Source organism: Trichomycterus rosablanca, chromosome 3 (assembly GCF_030014385.1).
Source record: "Trichomycterus rosablanca isolate fTriRos1 chromosome 3, fTriRos1.hap1, whole genome shotgun sequence".
Classification (NCBI taxonomy): domain Eukaryota; kingdom Metazoa; phylum Chordata; class Actinopteri; order Siluriformes; family Trichomycteridae; genus Trichomycterus; species Trichomycterus rosablanca.
Genome location: NC_085990.1, coordinates 33950334 through 33976691, shown reverse-complemented (window position 1 = coordinate 33976691; position 26358 = coordinate 33950334). Strand labels below are relative to the sequence as shown.

Below are 26358 nucleotides of genomic sequence, written 5' to 3'. Positions count from 1 at the left end.
TGTGCAAAGTAGAGCCTATTTAAATGTCAATGTATATTCGAAGCAAAGCATTCAATAACTGTAATAACTATTATCCATAAATTCATTGTCGGTTTACCACCGCTTTTTTCCAGGCCCACCGAGCGATGGGCAGGAAACTGTTAGATTCGTCTTCTTATTAGTTTCACTTGGCGGAACCGACTCCTGGCTTTAGAGTCGACTCTTACTTAACAATAGCTGGAAAGAGAACCGAATTTTGTGATCGAATCCTGAATGTGTATTATAGTGGATGTTCTGGCTACTTCGGTGAGTCGTATGAATTGGCTCAGCTTATGACTCCAAAATGACTCATGGTACAGTGTTATAATTTTAGAATTTTATAACAAGGATTTGTTTCAAACATTTATTGTGAACAATATGAGCACGTATTGCCTGATTTATTCATTCAAACCGCTGGCTTAGATTAGATTGCTTTTTAAATGAAATAACAACTCCAGAATTATTTTTTCATTTTCGGTGTAAAGCTTTTGGCTCCAAACGCGCGATGAAAAATTGACACATTAAAAATGTAATACTTACTTCACGGTCCGACTCAGGGAACCGACTCGTTAACGAACGGTTCCTTATTAATGTTGGTGTGAATAAGTACATAGCAGTTGGACGTGCCTATGCGAACCCGACGATAACAAAATAGCGTCTGGACGGCGTTTAATTAATTTTGTGGAAACCAGATGGTGTATTTAAATGTAACGCGTTTAAGAAATGTGTCGCTAACGTTTCTGTAATCGTCCTTTACCAAAACAAGTGTTGGTTGGTTGCTATCAGTCTCTGTTGTACTGCACAGAGGTGAAACTGCTCACCAGGACTAACACATGGCGGCTTTCGGAACATAACACAAAGAGCAAGGACTTCAGAGACGGTTAAACATGGAGTATTGAGTCTTTCTCCTTACAGTAAAACGCCAGTTTGAGTGATGAGCTCCGGGCAGGAGACGGATGGGGACTGCTGGGCCGAGTGTCTGGACGTGGCTGTGCAGACAGCGCTCAGAGCTGCTCAGGTAGGAGTTGCTATACTGCTAGGTTTTAACCCAAGGCAAGATGATAATGTTTGTTTGTATACACAGCTGTGTAGCTATTGATAAACAGGGTGGGTCGAAATTTAGACCAGAAACTAAATACAACTAAATACAATAGGATGTTTCCAGAACATCAGCTGCACCACTAAAATTCCTCCATACGTTAGTTAGTGGTTAAGGTACTGGATTAATAATCAGGATTGATAATCAGAAGGTTGCCAGTATAAGCCCTTCCACCCCTTGCCTCTGTTGGGCCCCTGAGCAAGGCCCTTGACCTTCAATTTGGTCATTTTTCTATAGTATTTAGTCATTAGTGAAATGCTTTGGACAAACTATTAATTCTTATTAGGTCTGTATGTCATTCACAAACCCAGTGATTCTTAGGATTGTAATCCTTCTTTAAGCTGAAAGTCTACAAGGTCATGGCCGTGGATGTTGAGCATGGACAAACAACAGCAACAAAGCAGGCAGGATTGCAATATATTTTTAATAACCATTCAATACTTATATTCGAGCATTTAGAGATGTATTAAAGCTCTCCCAGAGACAAAAGGTGGCCCGATCTTTCAATAGCTTATTAATATTAAATGTTTTTATTATTACTTTGTAAATTTCCTGTATTTTTACATATTTTTATCACTAAATAAATTTTTTTTTGCTTACTACCAGTAGGCCACTGATCAGTTTTACGCTTTTTAAGAGTTACACTAGTAGACCTATATGGCTGACTTCTTTTCTCTCTATTTGTGCTGTTATAAATAAACCCACTGTGGTATAAATAAACCCTGTTGATTCTAAGAAAGCCAGACAGAATGAACACAAGGTCAAGTTACTAGCGCCAGTGTTACCTACATAATATATTATAGCATTGTTTAAAGTGACTATGCACTGGAGATTCTTAAATAATTTAAAACAATACAGGGGTCATTCTATAATTTGGGGTACATTTCACATCACCAAAAAAGTACAAAAACAATGTGCTCTCTCAAAAGAACAATCAGTGGTTCAAGTTAATATATTCCTTTAGTGTAACATATCCACTAGTTGTAAAGCTTAAACATTAATTTTTTATTTTATTTTAAAGGGACAGTAGATGTAGACTACTAGGTAACTTAGTTGACAGGTAACATAGTTGACAATTTCCCTATTTTGACCCATAACTTCAGTGGTAGACCTTGCCTGGCTGACCACATGTCATTTCATGAACAGAATAATGTCTAATTTGAACATACATTTGAATTAAAATTATAAAAAAATTGTAACCATAACAATGTATGTAACATAGTTGACGGTCAATTAATATACTCATTGACAATGTTCTATTATAGATAAAATATTTAAAAAAAATAAGAGGACATTCACCACAGTTTGTTCAATATACCCTCCACAGAGATAAATGATATCATGTAATGCTGGTCACATAGTTTTAGAACAAACCATTTTTGAGTTGCTGAGTGGAGTTCTGTTAGTAACATAGTTGACAGAACTTTTGCGGACATTAATAAATAAAAAATATTATTTTTCTTTAGTATTTAAACTTTTGAAATAAATAAAAAATAGATGTTGTTGCCCTTAATGGTTTTATTCATTATTTTGAAAACAAGGCACCCTCAACTTAAAAAAACGGACACAGCAAAAACTGTTCATTTAGGAACATCATGACAAATTTCAAGCTAAATGAAGCATAGGATGCACATAATGTTTTTGTGATATTACAACATGTTTTCCATTAAAAGGTAAAATATTAAAATTTTAAAGAAAATAGTTAGAATACATATAATTATTATCATTGGACATGGAATGTACCCCAAATTATAGAATGACTCACAGAATAAAGATGTTAAGTCTGTGTATTTTGTGTTTAAATACACCTTTAAGCTGGTGTGGTGTAATGGTAAGAGCCACAGTGTAGGTAACAGTTCCGAGTGTCCGAGTTCTCTTTTCATAAAGGTAATCTTTCATGTGTAATTGTTCTAGCCTACATTGGCAACAGGAAGAAACAGACATTTGAGTATGAGTACCAGAGTTTTAGTTTGTATCATTATATAATATTCGCTGTGATTTTGACTGGGGAAGTGTTTTTTGTGTGGTGTACTTCTGTCCCTGTAAGATGGTGCGGGAGGCTGTGAACCAAGAAAAGCAAGTAAGCAGTAAAAGCACTCCTACAGATCTGGTGACTGAAGCCGACCATCAGGTGGAGGAGCTGATCATCTCTACCCTCAGGGAGAAGTTTCCCTCACACAGGTACCTCAAACAAGAGAACTCAAACAAACCAAACTGGATAATGGTTTGTGCATCAATGTATTTATTTCACACTCGGTTATTTGGCTCAGACCTGTGGGTCAACAGCACTACTAGGTCTGTGAAAACATTGAACATTTTTTCTCTGTACCTTTGTCAGTTAAATAAAAGTTCAAGACCCTTAACAAAATAATAAATCTTTTTTATTGAGTTTTAGAGAATGTCCCAACTATTCCAGAAATGGAGTTTGTAAGACAATCAGAAAGCTTTTTTATTTATTTAGTTTTTAACATTGGGCATTAGAATACTGCTTTCACATGAATTAAAATGAATGTGTATTTGAGTTTAAAAGTATCATGGGGTTGGGTCTGGGATTGTTTTACAAGTGATTGTACTGGTATTTTTCTGTTGATTCTAGCTTTATAAAACACTTTTTGTGGGTTTATGGGTCAGCATGCTGTACATGTGTAAAAGTGGTGTGTAAAAATAGTTATACTTCTTTAGTAAATGCTCTATTCTCATAGTTCACGTGATGTGCAAAACACGACAAAGCCATAGCCATGAATTAAACGGGGGACGGGGTAGGGAGGCACCATTGTAAAACATCCCTGCCACATCAACAACTGATGGGAACATTGACAAATCCTACCATTATGCAAGGCTAGTGCGTGGAATATGTTTATTTATAATTCACATTAGTATACTGCATGGGCATTATGGGCATATTGGATTCCTGACCTCTACAATTATCATTTTTGTCTTCTATATTGACCAAAGCAACACCAACCATAGCCAATCTTTATGCATCACCCTTCTGATCTGTCTACTGGCTGTGCATAAGCTGCAGTTTATGTGGGATCTATGTTTATAGGTGTGAATTGCCAATAATAAAAATGTGACATGATGTATTGACAGATTTATTGAAGTGTACATTGTCCAGATTATTTTTTCGACTGGTTTCCTTTTTATTTCAGGTTTATTGGAGAGGAGTCCTCTGCTGCAGGAGAGAAGTGTGTTCTGACAGATAGTCCGACATGGATTATAGATCCCATAGATGGCACATGTAACTTCGTCCACAGGTAGAAAATGCATTAAAATCTGTTTTTATATTATGTAACAATTTGGCAGGAACATTTTACTTAATTTAAGATAATTTTTATTCACAGTTTCCCCATGGTTGCTGTAAGCATTGGATTTGCTGTAAATAAACAGGTGGATAAAAACACTTCTGATCAAGTCTTCTATTTCTGATTAAACACATACATTTCCAATGATGCTTGCCATGGTTGTTTCATGTTATTATGTCTTATAATATTTAATATTCTGTTTTTTTGAGCTTGAGTTTGGTGTTATATGCCACTGTTTTGATGGAACGTTGTATACTGCTAGAAGAGGCCATGGAGCATTTTGTAATGGTGAACGACTCAAAGTTTCAAAGGAAAAAGGTAGGTGGTCTTTCAGTGGGCTGAGCATTTATCTGGCCTTGTTGGTGTTCATTGTTTTATGTTTTACTACAACTTTATCCTGGTTAGGGTCGCAGAATCACTGGTCGCAATGCAGTAACACAAAGCGTTCATGAAAATAAAATAAAATGAAATTAATTTTCTTATTGACACACTAATTTACATACTACCACTTTCTCCACCTGCATTTTAATATAAATATGCATTCAAACAGGTTTGTAACATAATGTATTAATATAAATATGTATTTAAATATGCTTATATTTTGAATGAATTCAGCTATATTGCAGTGGCACAGCTGGTTAAATAGGTTATACAAAGCAACTTGGGTTCTGGGGATCTGGATTCATAGTTCTGGTCTCGGTCTGTGTTTTGATTTCTTACCCAAAACATGCAGTAGGTACATTGGTTAATCCCTATGAGTGAGTGAGTGTGTGAGTGAGGAAATGACTAATCATATGTTGCTCTACAATGGATAGACGCTCTGTCCAAAGTGTACTCTTGTTTTGCGCCCCATGGTTCCAGGTGGCACAAGGGCTATAATAACCCAGACTAGCATGATGTGGTTAGTAAAAATACATTAATTACTGAAATGGAATTTTTATTTGTAAAAGGAGGTGGGGTAAGATTGGAAATGGAAGTGAGCACTTGATAGCATGTATTTTTTCATCGTTTCAGATGTGTCAAAGGCCCTTATTCTGACAGAGATTGGAGCAAAGAGAGATCCTGGCACACTGGAAATCTTTTTGGGAAATATGAAAAAGCTACTTAGTGCACCAGTCCATGGGTGAGTCATGTGTAGCCATTATGAAGAATGATGCAAGTGATTCGAAGAAAAAGATTAATGCAAAAGAGGAAATGAAAATGTCTAGTTTTATCCCTGATACCAATACATAATTGGCTCTGATACTGATACGTATGTACGACAGGAATTGTACGCTTGCAAAGTGTGCGTTTGTGACATAAACTAAACAAGCACATAGTTACATTTTTAATTATAATTTTATATTCTTTCACTTATAGTCTAAACGATCACCTTGGTCTTGTACAGTTTAGTGAATTTTACACCTGCTCTCTTATACTATAGCTTTGTTTGCGCTCAGGGTCAGGATCATAGGCAGCTCGACTTTAGCGCTGTGCCAGGTTGCTAGAGGAGCAGCCGAAGCTTATTACCAGTATGGTCTGCACTGCTGGGACATCGCTGCAGCTGCAATCATTATTACAGAGGCAGGAGGCTGTGTGATCGACACTACAGGTCAGTCCTGCTCTCACCACTTGTACATTTTCCATACAAGCATTTATCTTTCTGTTTAACTAAAACTTGCTCTGAGCATTCTCAACATCTTGATCTTAAAATTTGATGACATTTGATGACCTGACTTGTTGGACATGATGGCAGTGTGCCACATTGAAAGCTTTTGAGCTCTTAATTATGACCCAATGTACTTCTGTTGACTATGGAGATTGCAAAGCTGTTATTGATCTTGGAGAGAATGGTTTGGCAATAAAAAAAAACAAATGTAAACAATTGTTTTCTCATTCACAAATTGTTGATCTCCAGACTTATCACATTTAGAGTCTGACATTTAATTATTTAGTTCAACCCTAAGGATAATATACAGTAGCTGCAACGGCTAATGGATGTCTATATCACAGAAATGTCAGATTAGTGCCCTACCTATGGTGTCTTTACTGCAACCAAATACAGCCTTTAAAAAAAAATAGCAATCAGTTTATTCAGTAGCCAAATAATTATATGACGTGTGATTTTATGTGGACAGAATTAACAGATAGTAATAAAGGTCGAATAGGATTTCTATATTACAAAAATATATGTATGTAAATGTTTATGGATGTCTATATGACAAAAATGTCAGATTAGTGCCCCGCACATGGTGTCTTTACTGCTCTGTCTATTAAGCTTGCAAATACAGCCATGTACTTTAACCTTTATCAGTTTGTCATTGGAGCTAAATGTAACAAGTGCAATTATTAAATGTCACACTGTTGCATTATAACCAGTTAATTTAGCAATCAGTTTAATGGCCAAATTATTCAGAATATAGTATAATAATAATATGCGGATAGTATTAACAGGTAGTAATGAAAGCAGAATAGTAGAAAGTGCCTGTTTTGTAAGAATAACAACTCAATATAATTATCAGATTTTTTTTTACAGTGCAGTAAAAGATTTTGGGACTTGTAATTAAGTGTTAATCTAGTCTCAGATCTGTGTGCAGCAGTCTGCTCTGAATCCAGTTTTGGTAGAATCTGATTCATTCTTAAACACTTTCTGTTTGTGTATGTTGAGTGAAAGGTGGGCAGCATGGCAGACTAGGTTATGTGAGTGTATACAAAGAGGCTCTGTTGGTGAGGCCAATGAGGTCATAATAGCGGTCAGCCCTCCCTCTGACTCCCATGCAGAATGCAGAAAGCGATAGAGCGTTAAATAAAGCAAAACTATGAGGTCGGTATAAAGGACCTCACTGATATGAGTTTGTAAGCTGTGTTACTATGTGCTCACTGGTTGGCACTGTTTTGACTATAACCATGTTAGCCCATTGCCCTCATTCTCACCCTGAACATGGCAGTAAAAAGCACATCCAGTGATTTCCTATTATTCCAGCACCCACAATCACTCTCTTACAGTGCAGCACTGGTGAAACAGACATGCCTTTGTTGCATTTTCAGAAAATGATGGTGGGTTTGGCCCGGCTGAATGTTTTCAACATTTAAACCGATAGGTCAAAAGGGAAATGATTTGCATAATTTTGTATTTTTTATTATTATTTCTGCCTATATGAAAGCAAGTTCCTTCGGTAGTTTATTGTGGCTTACTAAAAAGGAAATATTCCTCCTGTCCATCATTAACACGAACCACTCAAACATGTCATAAGGATAAGGACTTGGTCACATATTTCCTGTTTTTCATCCTGATATTGTGTTTACTGTTTTATTGTGTTTATTGTGCAAAAGGTTACTCATCTTGTTTGGATTGTTGGACAATTTCTTTTTCAAAATCTAGCTGTGTTTAAACTTTTTTTTTTTTTTTTTTTTTTTTTTTTTTTTTTTTTTTTTTTTTAACCAGTAAGGGGTGACTAGTAATTTCTCAAAGCTGGATGCTTGAGGAACAATATCAATAGCTATTATACTTCATTAAAAAACTATAGATCATATTCAGAGATGAAAGTGTTACTCACTGTTAGAGTCGGGGTGTGCACTATTCAATCCAGTAAATTACATTATAAATTACAGTTCACATTTCCAAGGTTGCCAACCTTTTCCTGTGTAGTGCTCCCTGGGAATGAGTGTTTCATGTAGGATATTTACTATACATAATAAATAATAGGACTTGTATTAGTCAGAATTAAGCAGACTACTCCTAAAAAGAACTGGATCACTGCTCATATTTTTATCTACAATAACTGCTTCATCCTGGTCAGGGTCGCAGCAGGTCTGGTTCCACCGGAAAACAATGAGCGAAAGGCAGAAACACTTTGGACAGGCGACCTATCCATCGCAGGACTTTGGTCACCCCAGACATACCTTATTATGTCTGTGTAGACACCCAGCTTGTTGATAGCAATGCAGAGATTCAAACCCGGATCTCAGTGTCAGTGTGCTAGCATAACGGACCTCTGCGCCCCACTGCTCATATGTAGCTAATTTTGACTGATGGTTTTACAAGCAAGTGTTTGTTTAAGGATACAACAGGATTTGTTTTGTTTGTCAAATGCAATATTTCAGACATTGAAAAGCCATGGGGTTTAGTTCATTCCAATGTGCTTCACTCATCTTTGCCAGCAGAAACGAACCAAATAAACAAAAAGTGTTTTGAGTTTAAATGTTTTTTAAAATCATATGCTGAAACAGCACGTCTCATATGAGACTTTGAAGAGTGGTTGTGGTAGAAACATGATTCATAGTCTGGAAGGAGCCTTGAATAATCCAACCATGTCTGTGTGGCTTTTCTCATGGTACTTTGGTTTCCTCCAGCTCAACACATGCCAGTTACTGAAACTGAAAGAATGAATAAATAATAAAATTAGTATTAAAATTAATAGCTACGTACATGCAAATAATTTTATTAGTAGACTGTTCACTGTCCTTCACTGTCTGTTTTACTACTGCTTTATTCTGGATGGGGTTGCGGTGGGTCTGATTCATTGGGTGAAAGGGCGGACACACACACTCACACACATTTAGGGGAAGTTTTGGTAGCTCCAGTTGGCCTGACTACAATGAACGGAGTGGTTGGGTCCAAATCCTGATCCAAGACCCCAACCAGGCAGTTCATGCTTGAAAAGTGTCCACCGTAGCCAGATTAAAACAATTCTGTAAAAAAGAGTTGGCCAGTAATGTAAAAGACTCACAAGTGTTTAATTGCAATAGTTGCTGCCAAGTGGGCACAACCAGTTTTCCTGCTTCAGGGGACGATTACTTTTTTCAAATGGGCGATACAGGGTTTGAATTAATCTTTATCTTCGATAAATGGAATAATCATAGGTGTTTATTCGTGTTGTCTCTATCTTCTATTAAAATTAGTAGAAAGATCTAACTCATTTAAATGTGAGCAAAAAAGCAAAAAATAAATAGTTTTACATTTTTATAGGAATTTACAAAAAAAAAAAAAAACTCAACAATTCTGTAAGCTTTGGTCAGTTATAGGCTGTGGATGCTATTCTGTTAGCTGGGTAGAAATATAAACTGTATACCAGTGCATTAGCTCACACAATGAGGCAAACACACATTATTTTACTGAACAGTTTCTTTCTTTCTTTTTTAATGGACTTTTTTGGTATCAGTTTACGCTCACTGTTTAAGGGGCCAGTGATAGCTCAGTGGTTAAGGTACTGGACTAGTAAACAGAAGGTTGCCGGTTCAAGTCCCCCCACCACCAAGTTGCCACTGTTGGGTCCCTGAGCAAGGCCCTTAACCCTCAATTGCTCATCGTGTTCCGCTCACTGTGTAAGTCGCTTTGGATAAAAGCGTCTGCTAAATGCTGAAAATGTAAATGTAAATGTTTAAGGTAAAACCTCCTCAAGAGTCACTGTGTGAGGTCTTCAACCCCTAAAATCTATATGTTGATTTAAATCTGCTTTCATGTAAATAGCTAAATATGTTAAATATGTAAAAAAGCAATACAAAAGCAAGTGCCCAGTTTTTTTGTTTTTTTTGTTTTTTTGTAAAAGTAAGCTGTATAAATATTAAGCAATAATATTCTTCTCTTCAAAGGGGGTCCTCTTGATATCATGTCCCGACGGGTCGTGGCTGCTGGTTCTCGAAAGATAGCGGATTACATTGTCCAGCAGCTCCAGCCAATCAGCTACGGACGTGACGACGATGACTGCTGACCCAGTAACCTGTCTTTAGTCCTTGAGCAGCAAGTCTCAGACTTTTAACTCAATTACCCACAATCCCAATCCTTTCACTTTATTTGCAGTGTTTTATGCAATGCTGTTGTGCATAGTTTTAAATATCTTTTTTTACATATTATGATTTTTTTTTAAAAATTAGCATATTGTGATAAAGTTCATTATTTTCCATAATGTAATGATAAAAATTAAACTTTCATATATTTTAGATTCATTGCACACCAACTGAAATATTTCAGGTCTTTTATTGTTTTAATACTGATGATTTTGGCATACAGCTCATGAAAACCCAAAATTCCTATCTCAAAAAATTAGCATATCATGAAAAGGTTCTCTAAACGAGCTATTAACCTAATCATCTGAATCAACGAATTAACTCTAAACACCTGCAAAAGATTCCTGAGGCTTTTAAAAACTCCCAGCCTGGTTCATTACTCAAAACTGCAATCATGGGTAAGACTGCCGACCTGACTGCTGTCCAGAAGGCCATCATTGACACCCTCAAGCAAGAGGGTAAGACACAGAAAGAAATTTCTGAACGAATAGGCTGTTCCCAGAGTGCTGTATCAAGGCACCTCAGTGGGAAGTCTGTGGGAAGGAAAAAGTGTGGCAGAAAACGCTGCACAACGAGAAGAGGTGACCGGACCCTGAGGAAGATTGTGGAGAAGGGCCGATTCCAGACCTTGGGGGACCTGCGGAAGCAGTGGACTGAGTCTGGAGTAGAAACATCCAGAGCCACCGTGCACAGGCGTGTGCAGGAAATGGGCTACAGGTGCCGCATTCCCCAGGTCAAGCCACTTTTGAACCAGAGAAGCAGCACTGGACTGTTGCTCAGTGGTCCAAAGTACTGTTTTCGGATGAAAGCAAATTTTGCATGTCATTCGGAAATCAAGGTGCCAGAGTCTGGAGGAAGACTGGGGAGAAGGAAATGCCAAAATGCCTGAAGTCCAGTGTCAAGTACCCACAGTCAGTGATGGTCTGGGGTGCCATGTCAGCTGCTGGTGTTGGTCCACTGTGTTTTATCAAGGGCAGGGTCAATGCAGCTAGCTATCAGGAGATTTTGGAGCACTTCATGCTTCCATCTGCTGAAAAGCTTTATGGAGATGAAGATTTCATTTTTCAGCACGACCTGGCACCTGCTCACAGTGCCAAAACCACTGGTGAATGGTTTACTGACCATGGTATTACTGTGCTCAATTGGCCTGCCAACTCTCCTGACCTGAACCCCATAGAGAATCTGTGGGATATTGTGAAGAGAAAGTTGAGAGACACAAGACCCAACACTCTGGATGAGCTTAAGGCCGCTATCGAAGCATCCTGGGCCTCCATAACACCTCAGCAGTGCCACAGGCTGATTGCCTCCATGCCACGCCGCATTGAAGCAGTCATTTCTGCAAAAGGATTCCCGACCAAGTATTGAGTGCATAACTGAACATAATTATTTGAAGGTTGACTTTTTTTGTATTAAAAACACTTTTCTTTTATTGGTCGGATGAAATATGCTAATTTTTTGAGATAGGAATTTTGGGTTTTCATGAGCTGTATGCCAAAATCATCAGTATTAAAACAATAAAAGACCTGAAATATTTCAGTTGGTGTGCAATGAATCTAAAATATATGAAAGTTTAATTTTTATCATTACATTATGGAAAATAATGAACTTTATCACAATATGCTAATTTTTTGAGAAGGACCTGTATACTGAATGTGTACACTCCATCAGAGATTCAACCACCAGGATTTAAAATGATACACTTCAGCGAACAAAAGTTATCAGGCAAATCATATTCCTGAAAGCGAATACCTGGGGTGAGCTGAGTTCGTGGGCCAAATGAAATGAAAGGCTAATCTAAGAGAAGCTCTAAGAGCAATAGGTGGAATTGTGAAAGGGATCAGTACTTAAGCTACTCAGTCTACCAACATTCGGACCCACAATTACAAGCCAATGCTTCTCTCTCAACTAGAAAAAAAAGGAAAAGGAGTTAGAACCGACTCTGGGAGTCATTTAGGAAGACATGAACGTGCACATGAGAATGCAGATCACAGATTCGAGTTTAATAGAGAATCACGCATTAAAACTTTAAGAACCAATTCTGGCAGTCGTGGATCACAGATCTGATGTAAATAGAAATATATGCATTAGCTTTGATAAAAAGGGCTCTACAATTAGCCAGGCAATGCAACACCGGCCTACTACCTTCCTGGCTGGGTCTAGTACAAGGCATTGACTTGGTGTCTAACCGATTTACGAACTTTGCTTAAATAACAGCTGTGAATGATTACCGCTGATGAGTGCTACGTCTCTTAGGGTTTTTAGTCCTTCGAGAACTACTACTGCCACTAGAATTTGTCATAGGATGATTTGTTAGACTCTGGTGTATATCAAAAAGAATTTCCATAAATTGGTAATAAGTTTTTTTCTGCAATTCACGTATTTACTCAGGAAGCAACTCTTTTATAATATAGAACTTTAACTTGTAAAACATTATTACAAATGTATAAATATTAGTGTCTATAAAGCATCAAGTAATAATAGTGATTACATATAGTAGTTGACATTACTGGCCAGTGTTAAACATTTAACAAAACTGGTATAAGCACATTTAATAGTGTAATTAGGGAGGCACTGATCCCATTGTTTTTTTCTTTTGATGTAATATTAACATTGAGTTTTGATTTCTGATTCTGACATTATCTCAGTAAATGATTTATCATTATCAGTTAGCTGATCACCTATAGCTTATAAGCAAAATATTAAAAATGGTGCTTGAGATTTAAAGTGACAAATCATATTTAAACACTTGGGTGGTGTTACTCTCTGTTACTCAAGCCCCTCACTGCTGAAATCCATGTGCTTTCTGTCAGCTGGACATCTACACAGACATGATTGGCTACATCTGAGGACTGTATCAATGGAATTCTTGCTTTGCATCCAGTGTTACTTGGACACAAGAGCAGGAGAATGATAACTCAGCCAACAAAGTGTGGTGCCAGATCCTAAGTACAATGGGGGATGTATATTGGCATAAGCAGCCATTAAGTAGAATTCATTAGAGTGGATGATATCTTTGTGTGTTTAACAAGATTGCGATAGTGAAGCTCAGTGGTGTGAATCAGTTACAGAATTATGTCTTTCTGCCTTGCCAAATATGGCCAGCAACGGGGGCATGGAGGCGCAGATGATTGACGTTTTGGGTTCTCTTAACTGCCACCTGTGACTCAATGAGTGTTAATTTGCATCAGGTGGAGGTGTTTGTTTTTCACAGTTTATTCATCACAGTTTTGCTGGCCTCTCGGTTGAAAAATCAGCTTTTCTCATAGAGCTGTGACTCTGGGCTAGGTCTTGCTCTCTGTGTACTCTGCTATTATATTACACTGGCAGTAGGTGTGTACTATGCCAGTATTACACACTGGTAATTAGTGTGTACTCTGTCAGTATTGCACACTGGTAGTAAGTTTGTACTTTGTCAGTATTACACACTGGTAGTTAGGGTGTACTTTGTCAGTACTGCACACTGGTAATTAGTGTATACTATGCCAGTTTTTAAACACTGATAGTTAGTGTGTACTTTGTCAGTATTGTAAACTGGTAGTTAGTGTGTACTTTGCCAGTATTGCACACTGGTAATTAGTGTGTACTTTGTCAGTATTGTAAACTGGTAGTTAGTGTGTACTTTGCCAGTATTGCACACTGGTAATTAGTGTGTACTTTGTCAGTATTGTAAACTGGTAGTTAGTGTGTACTTTGTCAGTACTGCACACTGGTAATTAGTGTATACTATGCCAGTTTTTAAACACTGATAGTTAGTGTGTACTTTGTCAGTATTGTAAACTGGTAGTTAGTGTGTACTTTGCCAGTATTGCACACTGGTAATTAGTGTGTACTTTGTCAGTATTGTAAACTGGTAGTTAGTGTGTACTTTGCCAGTATTGCACACTGGTAATTAGTGTGTACTTTGTCAGTATTGTAAACTGGTAGTTAGTGTGTACTTTGCCAGTATTGCACACTGGTAATTAGTGTGTACTTTTTCAGTATTGCACACTGGTAGTTAGTGTGTTCTATGCCAGTATTGCATACTGGTAGTTAGTGTGTTTTATGCCCATATTACACACTGGTAGTTAGTGTGTACTATGTCAGTATTGCATACTGGTAGTTAGTGTGTTTTATGCCCATATTACACACTGGTAGTTAGTGTGTACTATGTCAGTATTGCACACTGAAACTAAGTATACCAGTTGTGTTTGGATGTGAATTGTTAGTGCTTATATGAGCAAAAATGCTGTGGGCTTAAAAAGTCATTCTGTTCTGTATTAATCAACCACTTTATCCTTGGGCAGTTGTAGACTAGCGGTTAAGGTGCTGGATTAGTAAACAAAAGGTTGCAGGTTCAAGCCCCACCATTGCCAGGTTGCTGCTGGTGGGCCCTTGAGCAAGGCTCCTAACCCTCAATTGCTCAGACTGTCTACTGTGCTGTAAGTCGCTTTGGAAAAAGGCGTCTGCTAAGAGCTGAAAATGTAAATGTATCCTGGACAGGATTGCAGCAGGTCCTGTTCCACGTGGAAACACTGGGCACAAGGCAGGAATACCCTCAACAGAGCACATGTTCATCTCAGGGCTTTGGCAATCCCTTCCTCAGACATCCCAATTCTGTCTATCTGTTAGCACTGCTGAGATTCAAACCCGGATCTCAGAGGTGATGGGCTAGTGTAATAGACTGCAGCGCTCCTGGGCTGAATAGTATCCTATTGAAATGATTTACTCTATAATTTTGTAGACAGTTTTGATTAACTTTTAATTTTAATATTAATTTTTATCTTTTTTTAATTTATTATTATTATTATTAAGTATATTTTATAGAAGGTTGCAAAGACAATTGTGAACATTTGTTTATTATAGCTAAGTTAATATTTTCCCTGCTGTGCTAGACATCAGTGTATAATTATACTGCCGTGTGTGTTAGGTAAAAATGACTGATCTCCTCACGCTGTGTACTGTACACTTGCACATATATGGTACAGTCATATACTAGATAAGGACAGAGCACATTATTAGGTGTACCATTAATGTACATTTAATAATTATTTCATAAGCTGCACCTAACATATAGTTTAACTTTGTGGGTATACAGTTACTGACTGTAGCTTATATATTTGCTTTGTATATGTACACATTGTTAACCCCTGTACTGACCAGATGATGTTTGAGTGGTGGACCATTCGATGGCACTGTCATGGGAGTGTGTTGTATTAGTATAAGTAACCATGTAGTTACCATGTTAGTGTCAACATTCCACCACCCAAACATCACCTGGTCAGTAGGGGTTTGATAGGGGCCCCCTGTGAGATATATGAGATACAGGGGGGTGACAAGGTATATAGCATCAACATTCACTGTGTTTTATTAAATGAAATAATAAATTAAGTTTAAACAATGAAGATTGATGGCTGTGCTCAAATTATTTCCATCATGTGGTCAAATAGAACGTATTTTTCTTTTTTCTCCAATTCTAGTCATATCCAATTACCCTGTTGTATTTCCTCTACTGCTGCAGACCCCTACCCTGACCGAGGAGGGCCATATCTGATACACACCCCCTCCAACCAGAGGGAAACAGTCATGCATTTGGAACCCTGGTCTGTTGTCCTTTATATTCCTCTGAACTGCACATGGAGCTTGTGTGATTATGCGATTATTTGGAGGAGGATTTGCATTTTGCTTATAAAATAATCTAGTTTGTTTAGGTGAAAAACCCTCTCTGTGCTGTTTGCTTGTTCTATTATTAAGGCTGATTTTTTTTTGTGTGTTTTTTTTGCAGCACTACCATTACACTTTAAAATTCTTACTGGTGGTGGGCTAGCATAATAGATGGATGTGCAATGTGAGCAGTAAATGAAGATAACAAATGAAAAATGTATTTATTTGTTGTATGAATTAATTCCTTTCCTTTGTCTGCATTTGCATTCAGTAGCTATTACAGTGTAAAATCAGCAGCCACATATACATGCTTTTTTGCTCTGTACCATTTCATAAGGGAATAATATTTGTTTACTTGATGTCTTATTGTTTATCTTTACTGACTCGGGGGATTCTTTTATCAGTAGTAGCCCATAAAATAAAAAAGGTTAGCTATAATGATTTGAAGACTATTTGTACATCAAACTTTTTATATACAATGTTTGTTTTTTCTTCATTTGTGCATATTTGGCATAGGTGACGCACTTCTCAATGTTTAGGGAGTTCAATACACCTACCACGTTTGGTCTGGAGATGTAAATTTTTTTATTTATTTATGAACTCATTTATGGTTATTTAAAAAAAACCAGCAACTAAATTATTCAGTGTGGTGTCAGTCTTGACTTGTAATGCTGTTTATATCAATAGCAATTATTATAACAATAGAAATTATTCTAATTATTTGTATAATTAGACACTGAAATACATGTCAACAATGATGTCATCTTACAATATAATAAGTAATGTTAGTATAGTATAGGCTTTTTCTGAAAACATTAAATTCAAGTCAGGAATATAGCCCGTACAGAACGCAGGGTCACTCACACCCGGTTACCTACATCTACGAGTATTTTAGAGCAAACAGACCTTCTGCATAGGAAATCTTATTACCACTTTATCCTGGTCAGGGTTGCAGTGGGTTTACCGAACTTTCAGACATAGCCAATCATGTTTGTATGTAGACACCTGACCGGTCAGTGGCACCACTGGACATTCGAACCCTGGATTCCCTGGATTTTATTAAGTAAATGGCTGGTATGGTACTGTGGGTAGTGTGTTCTGATCCAGAGTACAATGGGTCCAGCGCCACCTGGAAACACACACACATGGGGAGAACATGCCAAGCCCCTTACAGGTAATAACCAGAGGCAAAATTTAAATGTGGACCAGTAGGGCCCATGTTGATGTGTGCCACTTTAGGCAAACTGGTGCAGCTCTTTGGGCAGGGGTGGCTCGTTCCTTAGGGTGATCGGGCGACGCACCACCAAAGGACGAGAGGGAAGAAATTTTTCTATCACAGCTGTGACTGTTCTGGAGTCTGTCTTGCCTCGGAATATCGTAGTCCAATGAGCGTCGAGTTGTGTTCCGTACAGTACCACCCCTTTTGGGGAGATTTACAGTCAGACTGAAATTGCTCATGTCAAGGCACTTTTTTTCAAACTGCAGGAGCTGCAATAAATTCTGAATGGGTTCCGGGAGGGCACGCAGTTACGTGCTTGTGTCACACATAACCTGGTGTCGCGATCTCGTCATTATGACTACCATTACCTCAGTTCGGAGCAACTCCATCATGTAATCAGGATAAATTAGCAACACTTAAGAATTATGGCCACCCAGACCAAATTTAAACATCAAGTATCTACAAAGGGGGGAAAATCATATAAGTTACAAGTAAATTACAAGTAAGTAATATAATTTTTAAATTGTGAATTGTGATTGCACTTATTGTATCTCCCCAATTGTTTAATTGTACTTCTTTATTCATTGCACATCAGCCCCGATGCCAATCTTTATTCTGGATCTGGATCCTGTATGCACCTAAAATAAAATGCCATCTGATGAAGACTGAATTAAATTGTTAGTGTGAAGGCTTTACTTAATTTTATGATTAATGGTAAAGCTGGTCTCTCTCCATGTTCCAAGTTATTTGTGAGGCCAAACTGACAGATGACTTAAGATGTTAATTATTTAAGCTTAATTTACCCATTGAACAGGTCACCTTGGCCATCATCGCAACAATTGCCCCCGCTGAGAGATTTGGCAGGAGCCGCCACTGTCTTTGGGTACATGACTGGAATTGTGGGTACATGACTGGAATTGTGGGTACATGACTGAAATTGGAAAACAGGTCCTTTAAGCTTTGTTTATTTTAATAAATAAAAAAAAAAAAATTTTTTACTTAATTATTTTTAATAGTTCTTTCAGCTTGGTCAGCGTCGAGGTGGTTCCAGTGCTTCCCAGCAACAATGAACACAAGGAAAACCACTCAAACACGTACACATCCATTCACTCACTTAAAGGCAGTTTGGAGCAGCCCATCCATCTTCTGCACATTTATGGAAGGTGGTAGCATACCAAAGTAGCAAAAAAGATACCCAGGATCCACGCTGGACCTCCGAATTAATTCACTCGCTCAGCTATGCCGACTAGATTTTGTTGGCATTGTTTTTTTTTTTTTCAGTTGTAAACATAATATTGAATTATTATTCTAAGACAATATAAATGCACGTCCTGTCTTGGCATATCAGATGCACAATGCACGTACGGTCAGGATACGCGGTTTCAAGGGCTCCCAAGCCACCAGGGGGCTCTGCAAGAATGCATTTTTAATATGCGGCATTTATTGTCATAGAATACATTTTTCCACAAAAACATTATGTGCATCCTATGCTTCATTTAGCTTGACATTTGTCATGATGTTCCTAAATGAACAGTTTTTGCTGTGTCCGTTTTTTTAAGTTGAGGGTGCCTTGGTTTCAAAATTATGAATAAAATTATTAAGGGCAACAACATCTATTTTTTTATTTATTTCAAAAGTTTAAATACTAAAGAAAAATAACATTTTTTAAATTGAGTTTCTCTTTTAAATATTTTAAATATCTTTATTTATTAATGTCCACAAAAGTTCTATCAACTATGTTACTAACAGAACTCCACTCAGCAACTCAAAAATGGTTTGTTCTAAAACTATGTGACCAGCATTACATGATATCATTTTTCTCTGTGGAGGGTATATTGAACAAACTGGTGAATGTTCTCTTATTTTTTAAAATATTTTATCTATAATAGAACATTGTCAATGAGTATATGAATTGACCGTCAACTATGTTACATACATTGTTATGGTTACAATTTTTTTTATCATTTTAATTCAAATGTATGTTCAAATTAGACATTATTCTGTTCATGAAATGACATGTGGTCAGCCAGGCAAGGTCTACCACTGAAGTTATGGGTCAAAATAGGAAAATTGTCAACTATGTTACCTGTCAACTAAGTTACCTAGTAGTCTACATCTACTGTCCCTTTAAAATTAAAATAAAATAATAATAATGTTTAAGCTTTGCAAATAGTGGATATGTTACACTAAAGGAATATATTAACTTGAACCACTGATTGTTTTATTGAGAAAGAACATTGTTTTTGTACTTTTTTGGTGATGTGAAATGTACCCCAAATTATAGAATGACCCAGTACTGTGACAGTATACTGTCTAAGCAATTGAAGGTTAAGGGCCTTGCTTAAGAGCCCAACAGTGACAACCTGGCAGTGGTGGGGCTTGAACCGGTGACCTTTTGATTACTAGTCCAGTACCTTAACCACTAGGCTACAACTGCCAACTCACTAAAATAAAATAAGCATTTAAAAAAAAAAACGACATTGCAACCGGTGTGGAATAAATGTGACAAATTTTAGACAGTGCCCAGAGACAAAATGTAGGTCCACAGGAATAATGACCCACACACCTGCCATCATGCTGCCCCATGGATGTAAAAGTTCATAATCGGCGGATTGGCGCTCTGCACTGAGTATTACTGCATTGCATCCAGTGTGGACCCGCCACAGCCCTGACCAGGATAAAGCAGTCGATGAAATTGGTAAAGAAAAGTTGTAAGCAATTACATTTTTACCAAAGGATACAAACTGCAGCTTTAAGCTAATTACAAATGGATAAAATTTGATCAAAATGAATTTCTTTATAGTGTTAAACTAATTCTCACTGCTGTTGAAACAGCAGCTTCTGCTAACTAGCTGCTAGCATGACTAGTAGAGGAACATACATGGCATATGCAATACGGCTGTAAGAGTCCACCAACAGCTGTAACAGTGTAAAAAGTAGTTGGCTGCTGTACATGTGTCAAAGGAGGTAAAGAAAATGAGAAAAAAGAGAATCTGGAGGAATCGCTGCATAAAGGGCAAACCTAAAACATTATTGAATGTATTATACCTTTGAAATCTCTGATGACACAGCATCAATAATCAACATGATTCTGTTATGGATATTACCACATGATCTCTTTAAATTCTTAGGCACTTAGATGGCACAGCAGCCCACCAGTGTGGTTATTTTGTGTTCAAATCTCAGTTGTGCTATCAACCTGACCAGACCTCAGTTGGCTGTGCCTGAAGTGTGGAAGTAGTTCATCATTGCTGCTGCAAAATGTGACCTCTGTCGTCTGGTCTAGGCGCCTGCATGAGTAAGAAATGCATTGGCTTAGAGAGCATCTATGTGAGACTCCACCTCTGGAAGTGAAAAGAAGCGGTGGGCTAGTCTGCAGTGGTGCAGGCAGCACTGGAATTACTGAACAGAAACCGAGCAAAAAACACTGCTGGCTTAGCTTGTACATCTGTGAAAATACCATTACAGGGTTTTTTTTTAGCTTCTTCAAGCTTTTTCAGCTTGTCTTGTTTCAACAAAACAATGCCAAGTAACATTCTGCACATAATACTCCTTGGTAGAAGGACAGTTTTAAAACTGTCCTGCCTGCAGTCCAAGCCTGTCCTCAATTTAAAACTTGTTGCACAATTTCAAGTGCAACATACAATGACAAAGACCCCAAAACGTTAAGAGGCTGAAGTGATATGAAAAGGGTCACTTGGAAAGTCACTTGGAAAGGGACTATTGGTATTGATATTGAAAATTATTACACAATGTTGTTATAAAAAGGGATTTAATACACAACATGCCCTTGTCCCAACTTTATTAGAATCAGTGATTGTATGTTAAAACAATGCGGTTGGTGGTTCAGTGGGTAGCACTGTCGCCTCACTGCAAGAAAGTCCTGGGTTCCATTCCCAGGTGGGGCAGTCTGGGTCCTTACTGTGTGTAGTTTGCATGTTCTCCCTGAATGTTCTTTTTTTTTCTTTCTTTCAAGCATGTAAGTAACTATGTTCACCTAAATTATTGTAGTTATTGTAATAATAATAAACATATTGTACGATGGTACCGCCACCCATATCAAAATAATAATAATAATAATACTTCTACTACTACTACTACTTATAATAATAATTATTATTATTTGTATTATTATTATTATACAATTCCAGTTTTTAATGAGCTAATAATTACATTCAACATAATTAGGGTTGATACCATAATTACTGGGGGAAAAGTGTTTATTTCCATAATTGGCTTAGTGGGTAGAAGGTCCTGGGTCCCAGGTGGGGCAGTCTGGTTCCTTTCTGTGTGGGGTTTGCATGTTCTTCCCATATCTGCGTGGGTTTCCTCCAGGAGCTCTGATTTCCTCCCACAGTCCAAAGACATGCAAGTGAAGTGAATTGGAGATACAAAATTGTCCATTACTGTGTTTGACGTTAAAACTTGTGAACTGATGAACCTTGTGTAATGAGTAACTACTGATCCTGTCATGAATGTAACCAAAGTGTGTAAAACATGAAGTTAAAATCCTAATAAATAAATAAACCCTTGTCCCAGCTTTATTAGAATCAGTGATTGTATGTAAAAATAATACAGTTCATTTATGTTAAACAATACAGTTAAATTGGTTAAACATTAAACTTGTCTGTAGTGTTTTCAAATGAATACAGATCAAAATTTTAATTGGTATGGGGTCCCAAGTAGGATGTCGCTTATGGCCCTTAAAGGATCAGAAAATGCCCTTCTCTGTATTTCACTTAATTCTCTTCAATTAACATCAGCAGGATCAAATTTTGAGCCCAAATTTCTAGCCTCCTCTCAATTGGTTGAACCCACTGTCCATAACTGCTTGTTCCCACCCACTTTCTCATTGATGAGCAGATTTGAAGTGAACGCGTATGAGAGTGCGCGTAACAGCTGTTACAAATCGAACCTCTCTAAAAAGTTCCAGTTCTGTTTATTCTAAAGTTGAACCGAGTTCCGAGCAGTTAAATCATTGGGTCAGAGCTCATTCACGCTTCGAGAAGTTCCATGTTTGTCTTGGTTGGAGCTTCAGTAACTAAAAGCCCTTTTCACTGTGGACCCTGGAGTTGTGGGGTGAGCAGTGTGGGTGATGGCAGAAGTTTGGAGTCGGTGCTGGCGCTGGTACCCTGCGGTATGTGAGCAGTGCAGATAGCGTTGAACAGATCGTGGATCTGTGCTGCAGATGTGTGGGAGGATCTGCACTGTGCAGCAGAAGAGCACAAGGGCTCAGATCGGATACACAAGTTTACGCATGAGGACTTACTGAACTTCCACTGGCACCATGCCGTAGCACGATAACGGGATCATGCGCCCTGTTCCTCTACTGCAGGACTGGACCTGAGCTTTCATACTAAATCTACAGGAGATCCAAAGGAGTAATTTAGAAAGAATTAAAAGGCAGTGGGGAAATAGATTAAGCTTAAGGTGAAGCAGACATGGCATCTGAAATGGTATGCGGACTCATCTTCAGACTCCTTCTGCCAGTTTGCCTCGCTGCAGGTAAGTTTAACTTTCTTTCTTTCTTTCTTTCTTTCTTTCTTTCTTTCTTTCTTTCTTTTTACTTTCAAGCATGTAAGCAACTACGTTCAGCTAAATTGTTATAGTTATTGTAATAATAATAAACATATACGATGGTACCGCCACCCATATAACAATAATTATAATACTACTACTACTACTACTACTAATAATAATAATAATAATAGTAATACGAATAATCATACTTATTCATTTTTTTTAATATTGTTGTTATTATTGTTATAGTAATAAGGGCTAGAGTATTACAAATGTCACAATACAATTATTACATTAAACATAACTAAGGTTGATACCAGAATTACCAGGAAAAAGTGTTAATTTCCAGCTTAAAAAAAAACAATAAAAAGTTTAAAACAAACATCTATAGTGTAAAACCAAACATAGGTGTAAATATAAAAAAAATCAAATTAAATTAGTAACCTGACAGCATATTTTTACTTAATTATCAAAGGAATAATTTGTACATTTAAAAAAATGTGTATCAAACTTCAATGCGAACTTAAATGCTATAAATACTATACATACATATGTGCGGCCCAGGAAAGGTGTTTATAGCCACTGTTGTCTAGCCAAGTAAATAAATGGAACCACTGTATGAAGAAACGGTAGTATTTAATTATGTTAATTTTAATTCTTTATTACTTTGACATTGTCACTCAAAATCTGAATAACTGAACATAAAATAAGTTTAACTTTCAATATAGTATTTAATCCTGTCTAAACAGGATAACTAACTTTATTGTGCTTCACTTAATACTAATGGGTTGCTTTTTCTATTTTTTCTAACTAAACCTGTTTTATAATAAGACTTGTTCTCTTACCTAAGAACTTTTTATATTCAAGTTACTTATTTATTTAAACAGTGTTATACTCTCACACACACACCACACTCAATATAAGTATTTTTGTCCAGAGATGGATGTGTTCCCCTTTTGGAGTTCTCAAAATGTCTTTATAGGTCTTAAAGGTTTTTGCTTGTTACTGTCTCATTTTGGTTTGCTCATTAGTGGTTTAGACTTGGATGTCTGTAAAGCTGCTTTGTCACGATGTCTGTTGCTAAAAGGTGCTGTACAAATAAGCTGGCCAAAATAAAACCAGATTGCTGATCAGTGTGCAGGCTAGGCTATAATTGTTTTGGATTGTTTTAAACACATCAGTGTGTTCTTTTGTTTACTTGATGCAAATGTTCTCTCTTGTTGTAGACGTCTTTATCCAGACAGCAAGACATGGTTTGCTTTCAGAAGAAATTGTCATTTATTGCAAGGCTATAAAAATGCATACATTTTTGCTTTTTTTTGTGTTTTGACCTTAACTATCAAACTGGCATTTTTGTAGTAAAAATGTTTACTGAGTAGTTTACCTTTTTTACTGAGATTTTTAAAAATGACAGAAAACTGCTGAATGAAGAATTTCTATAAATAAATCAGAATTATTTAAACAATATTTTAGTAAATATAACCAACTGTATAAGGAATTATAGGTATAAAGAGACTAATCTGCATACCTAAGATGATTTGGCTCTACTGTTTATAATGTGCTGTATATTCATTATTAGATCTGTGGTAATCTGCAAGGGTTATCTGACCAAACAGCACTGCTAATTTCAAATCACCTGGGCAGAATTGCAGTGAAAAAAAGTGGGATATTCATACAGCTATCCAGATTAATATGTTCAAAAGGCATGGAAATTTGCTATTTATATATGCTTTAGTTTTAGGAATCTGACTGAGTAATACCTTAAGAGAAATACTGTTACAGAGATGTAAGCTGTACCTGGATGAAGGATTTAGGCTTTATTAAGTTGTGGGTCAATTAATGTTTAGCATTACTTTAACAAATATGCCTAGTTAAGTTAAATTGTTATGGATGTGCTTTTTTAGTTTCTATTAGTAATCATGTTTTGTATTTGAAATATAACTTGTTACTGTAAATGACATTAAAGTTGGTGCCCTGTGATGGATTGGTGCCCTGGCCAGGGTATTTCCTGGTGGAACCGGACCCATCATGTCCTGAACAAAGAGGTTGATGAAAAAAGAAATAAAGTTAAACCATATTGTGATTTTTTTTACCCATTGCCTATTTTGTTATGTATTTTATTTTCATTTTATTTTCATGTTGCTTTATCCTGGCCAGGATTGCGATGGTTCCAGGTTTACTGGAAAACACTGGGCATAAGGCAGAAATAACTTGGACAGGACATCAATCCATCACAGGGCTTTGACCATCCCCTTTCCAAACATAGCCGATTATGTCTGTGTAAACGCCCAGCTGGCCGATAGCCGGGTTCAAATCTTAGCTGTGGTGAGATAGTATAATCAACTGTTGCGCCACCCAAGCACTCCCATGTTCTTTATTTGCTACTCTAAGCTACTGTAATGGCTTCAGATTTTAAATGTGCATCAGATATGGACTCATACCAACTTGGCTTTTATTTAAAATTTTAGATCACTGATCATACTCTCAACCTGTATGGCTTGCAACGTTTTAGTGTAATGTACGTACACATCTATTTCTAATAGGCCTGTTTTTTGCTATTCTTGCTAGCACATCTGCTTTCTATTGGATACAAAGGTTGAGAACCTCTGGAGCAGAGGATGCAGGACCTTTGTTACACAGACATTGACATATGTCCTCATTTTTTATTTGTTTTGAAGGCTTAAAAATACATTAAAAATTAAGTCAGTTGTTTTTAATTAGACAAAGAAACAACACAAATCAAAAGCATTTTAAATACTTTATCTTATCTAACACAGTAAATGTTTTTAGGCTCTTTACACAAATAACCATTTCATTTTTATAGTGTGTGTTAGAGTGTTTTTGGCCTCAAAAATAGAAAAATAATACATAATTAATAGTTAAATTTAATTTATGACCAGCTATTAGTTTCTTAACAATGCTGTGTGTTTCTGTTGATCAGATAGTCTAAATACATGATACATTCATTGGCAGCGACAACCTTAATTAAGAACACTAGCCATGGCATAACAACTTTAATGTGCGGTTATGGAAATGAACAAAGCACAGATTATGCTACTGAGTAAGAGAAAACACTTCAGAGATAAGTATTGTAGGCCAGTTATCAAAAAAACATGCTACTTACTTCTGCAAACAAATATGTTCTTTAAATATGGTTTAGTTCTAAAAACCTGACTCAGTACCTGATTTAGGCTAAGAGCCATCTGTTTTTTGTAATGATCGTTCTTTCTAAAAATGTAATAAAATATGTCGTTCTGTTTTGATGAATTTATGTAATTCTCCAATTTTTACAAATTAATTAATTAATTAAATGTATTTTGCCTAATTGTTTATTTAATGGGCATTAATACATGAATGAGCACTATTGTTTTTGACCCAGCATTGATTGCCTAAAATGCATAGTATAAAAATAAGAATGTAATTTTTTTCTTTCTCAGTAAGTCAAATATGTAAGTAAAATGTGTTACTATTATGCACAGTTTGCATCACAGAATCAGTTTTGACTTTGGGGAAAATGCGCTAAGACTCTTGTAAATCTAATTCATCTTTGTAGTCATTGTAATACAAAAGTCAAGGACACAAAGACTCTTTCAGGCTTTTTTCCTACTCATGAGTCACTAAAAGTTTTCAAGCATGTGTAAGCAGGCTTTTTGAAAGTGTGAGTTTATCTGTTACTGTGTTGCAGTATTCATTTACTGTGTTAGAATGAACTAATAAATAAAGTTATAATAAAGCTTTAATAATTACATTACTTGTTTTACTGTAAAACAAGTTGTGTGGCGAAAGCGAGC

At 36.8% G+C, this 26358-nt stretch overlaps 2 protein-coding genes across 3 annotated transcripts in view; both read left to right on the top strand.

Annotated features, from left to right (window-relative positions):
• The first annotated feature begins 292 nt into the window (after positions 1–292).
• On the top strand, positions 293–16236 carry impa2 (inositol monophosphatase 2). 2 transcript variants are annotated; one of them, XM_062991195.1, is made up of 10 exons: positions 293–332; positions 934–1036; positions 3165–3298; positions 4270–4374; positions 4462–4507; positions 4632–4740; positions 5437–5545; positions 5862–6013; positions 9994–10116; positions 15645–16236. In XM_062991195.1, the coding sequence occupies exons 2-9, from the start codon at positions 953–955 to the stop codon at positions 10110–10112; spliced, it is 858 nt and encodes a 285-aa protein (XP_062847265.1). In that variant the 5' UTR covers positions 293–332; positions 934–952; the 3' UTR covers positions 10113–10116; positions 15645–16236. The 2 variants fall into 2 exon arrangements, with proteins under 2 accessions (XP_062847265.1, XP_062847264.1); XM_062991194.1 differs by lacking the exon at positions 293–332 and having other exon boundaries at positions 647–1036.
• A 6252-nt stretch (positions 16237–22488) lies between these two features.
• Positions 22489–26358, top strand: part of LOC134309834 (piezo-type mechanosensitive ion channel component 2) — a 142637-nt gene continuing 138767 nt past the window's right edge. Inside the window, exon 1 of the mRNA XM_062991193.1 lies at positions 22489–22552. Within this exon, the coding sequence (XP_062847263.1) occupies positions 22489–22552 (64 nt within the window). The remainder of the gene's footprint in view (positions 22553–26358) is intronic.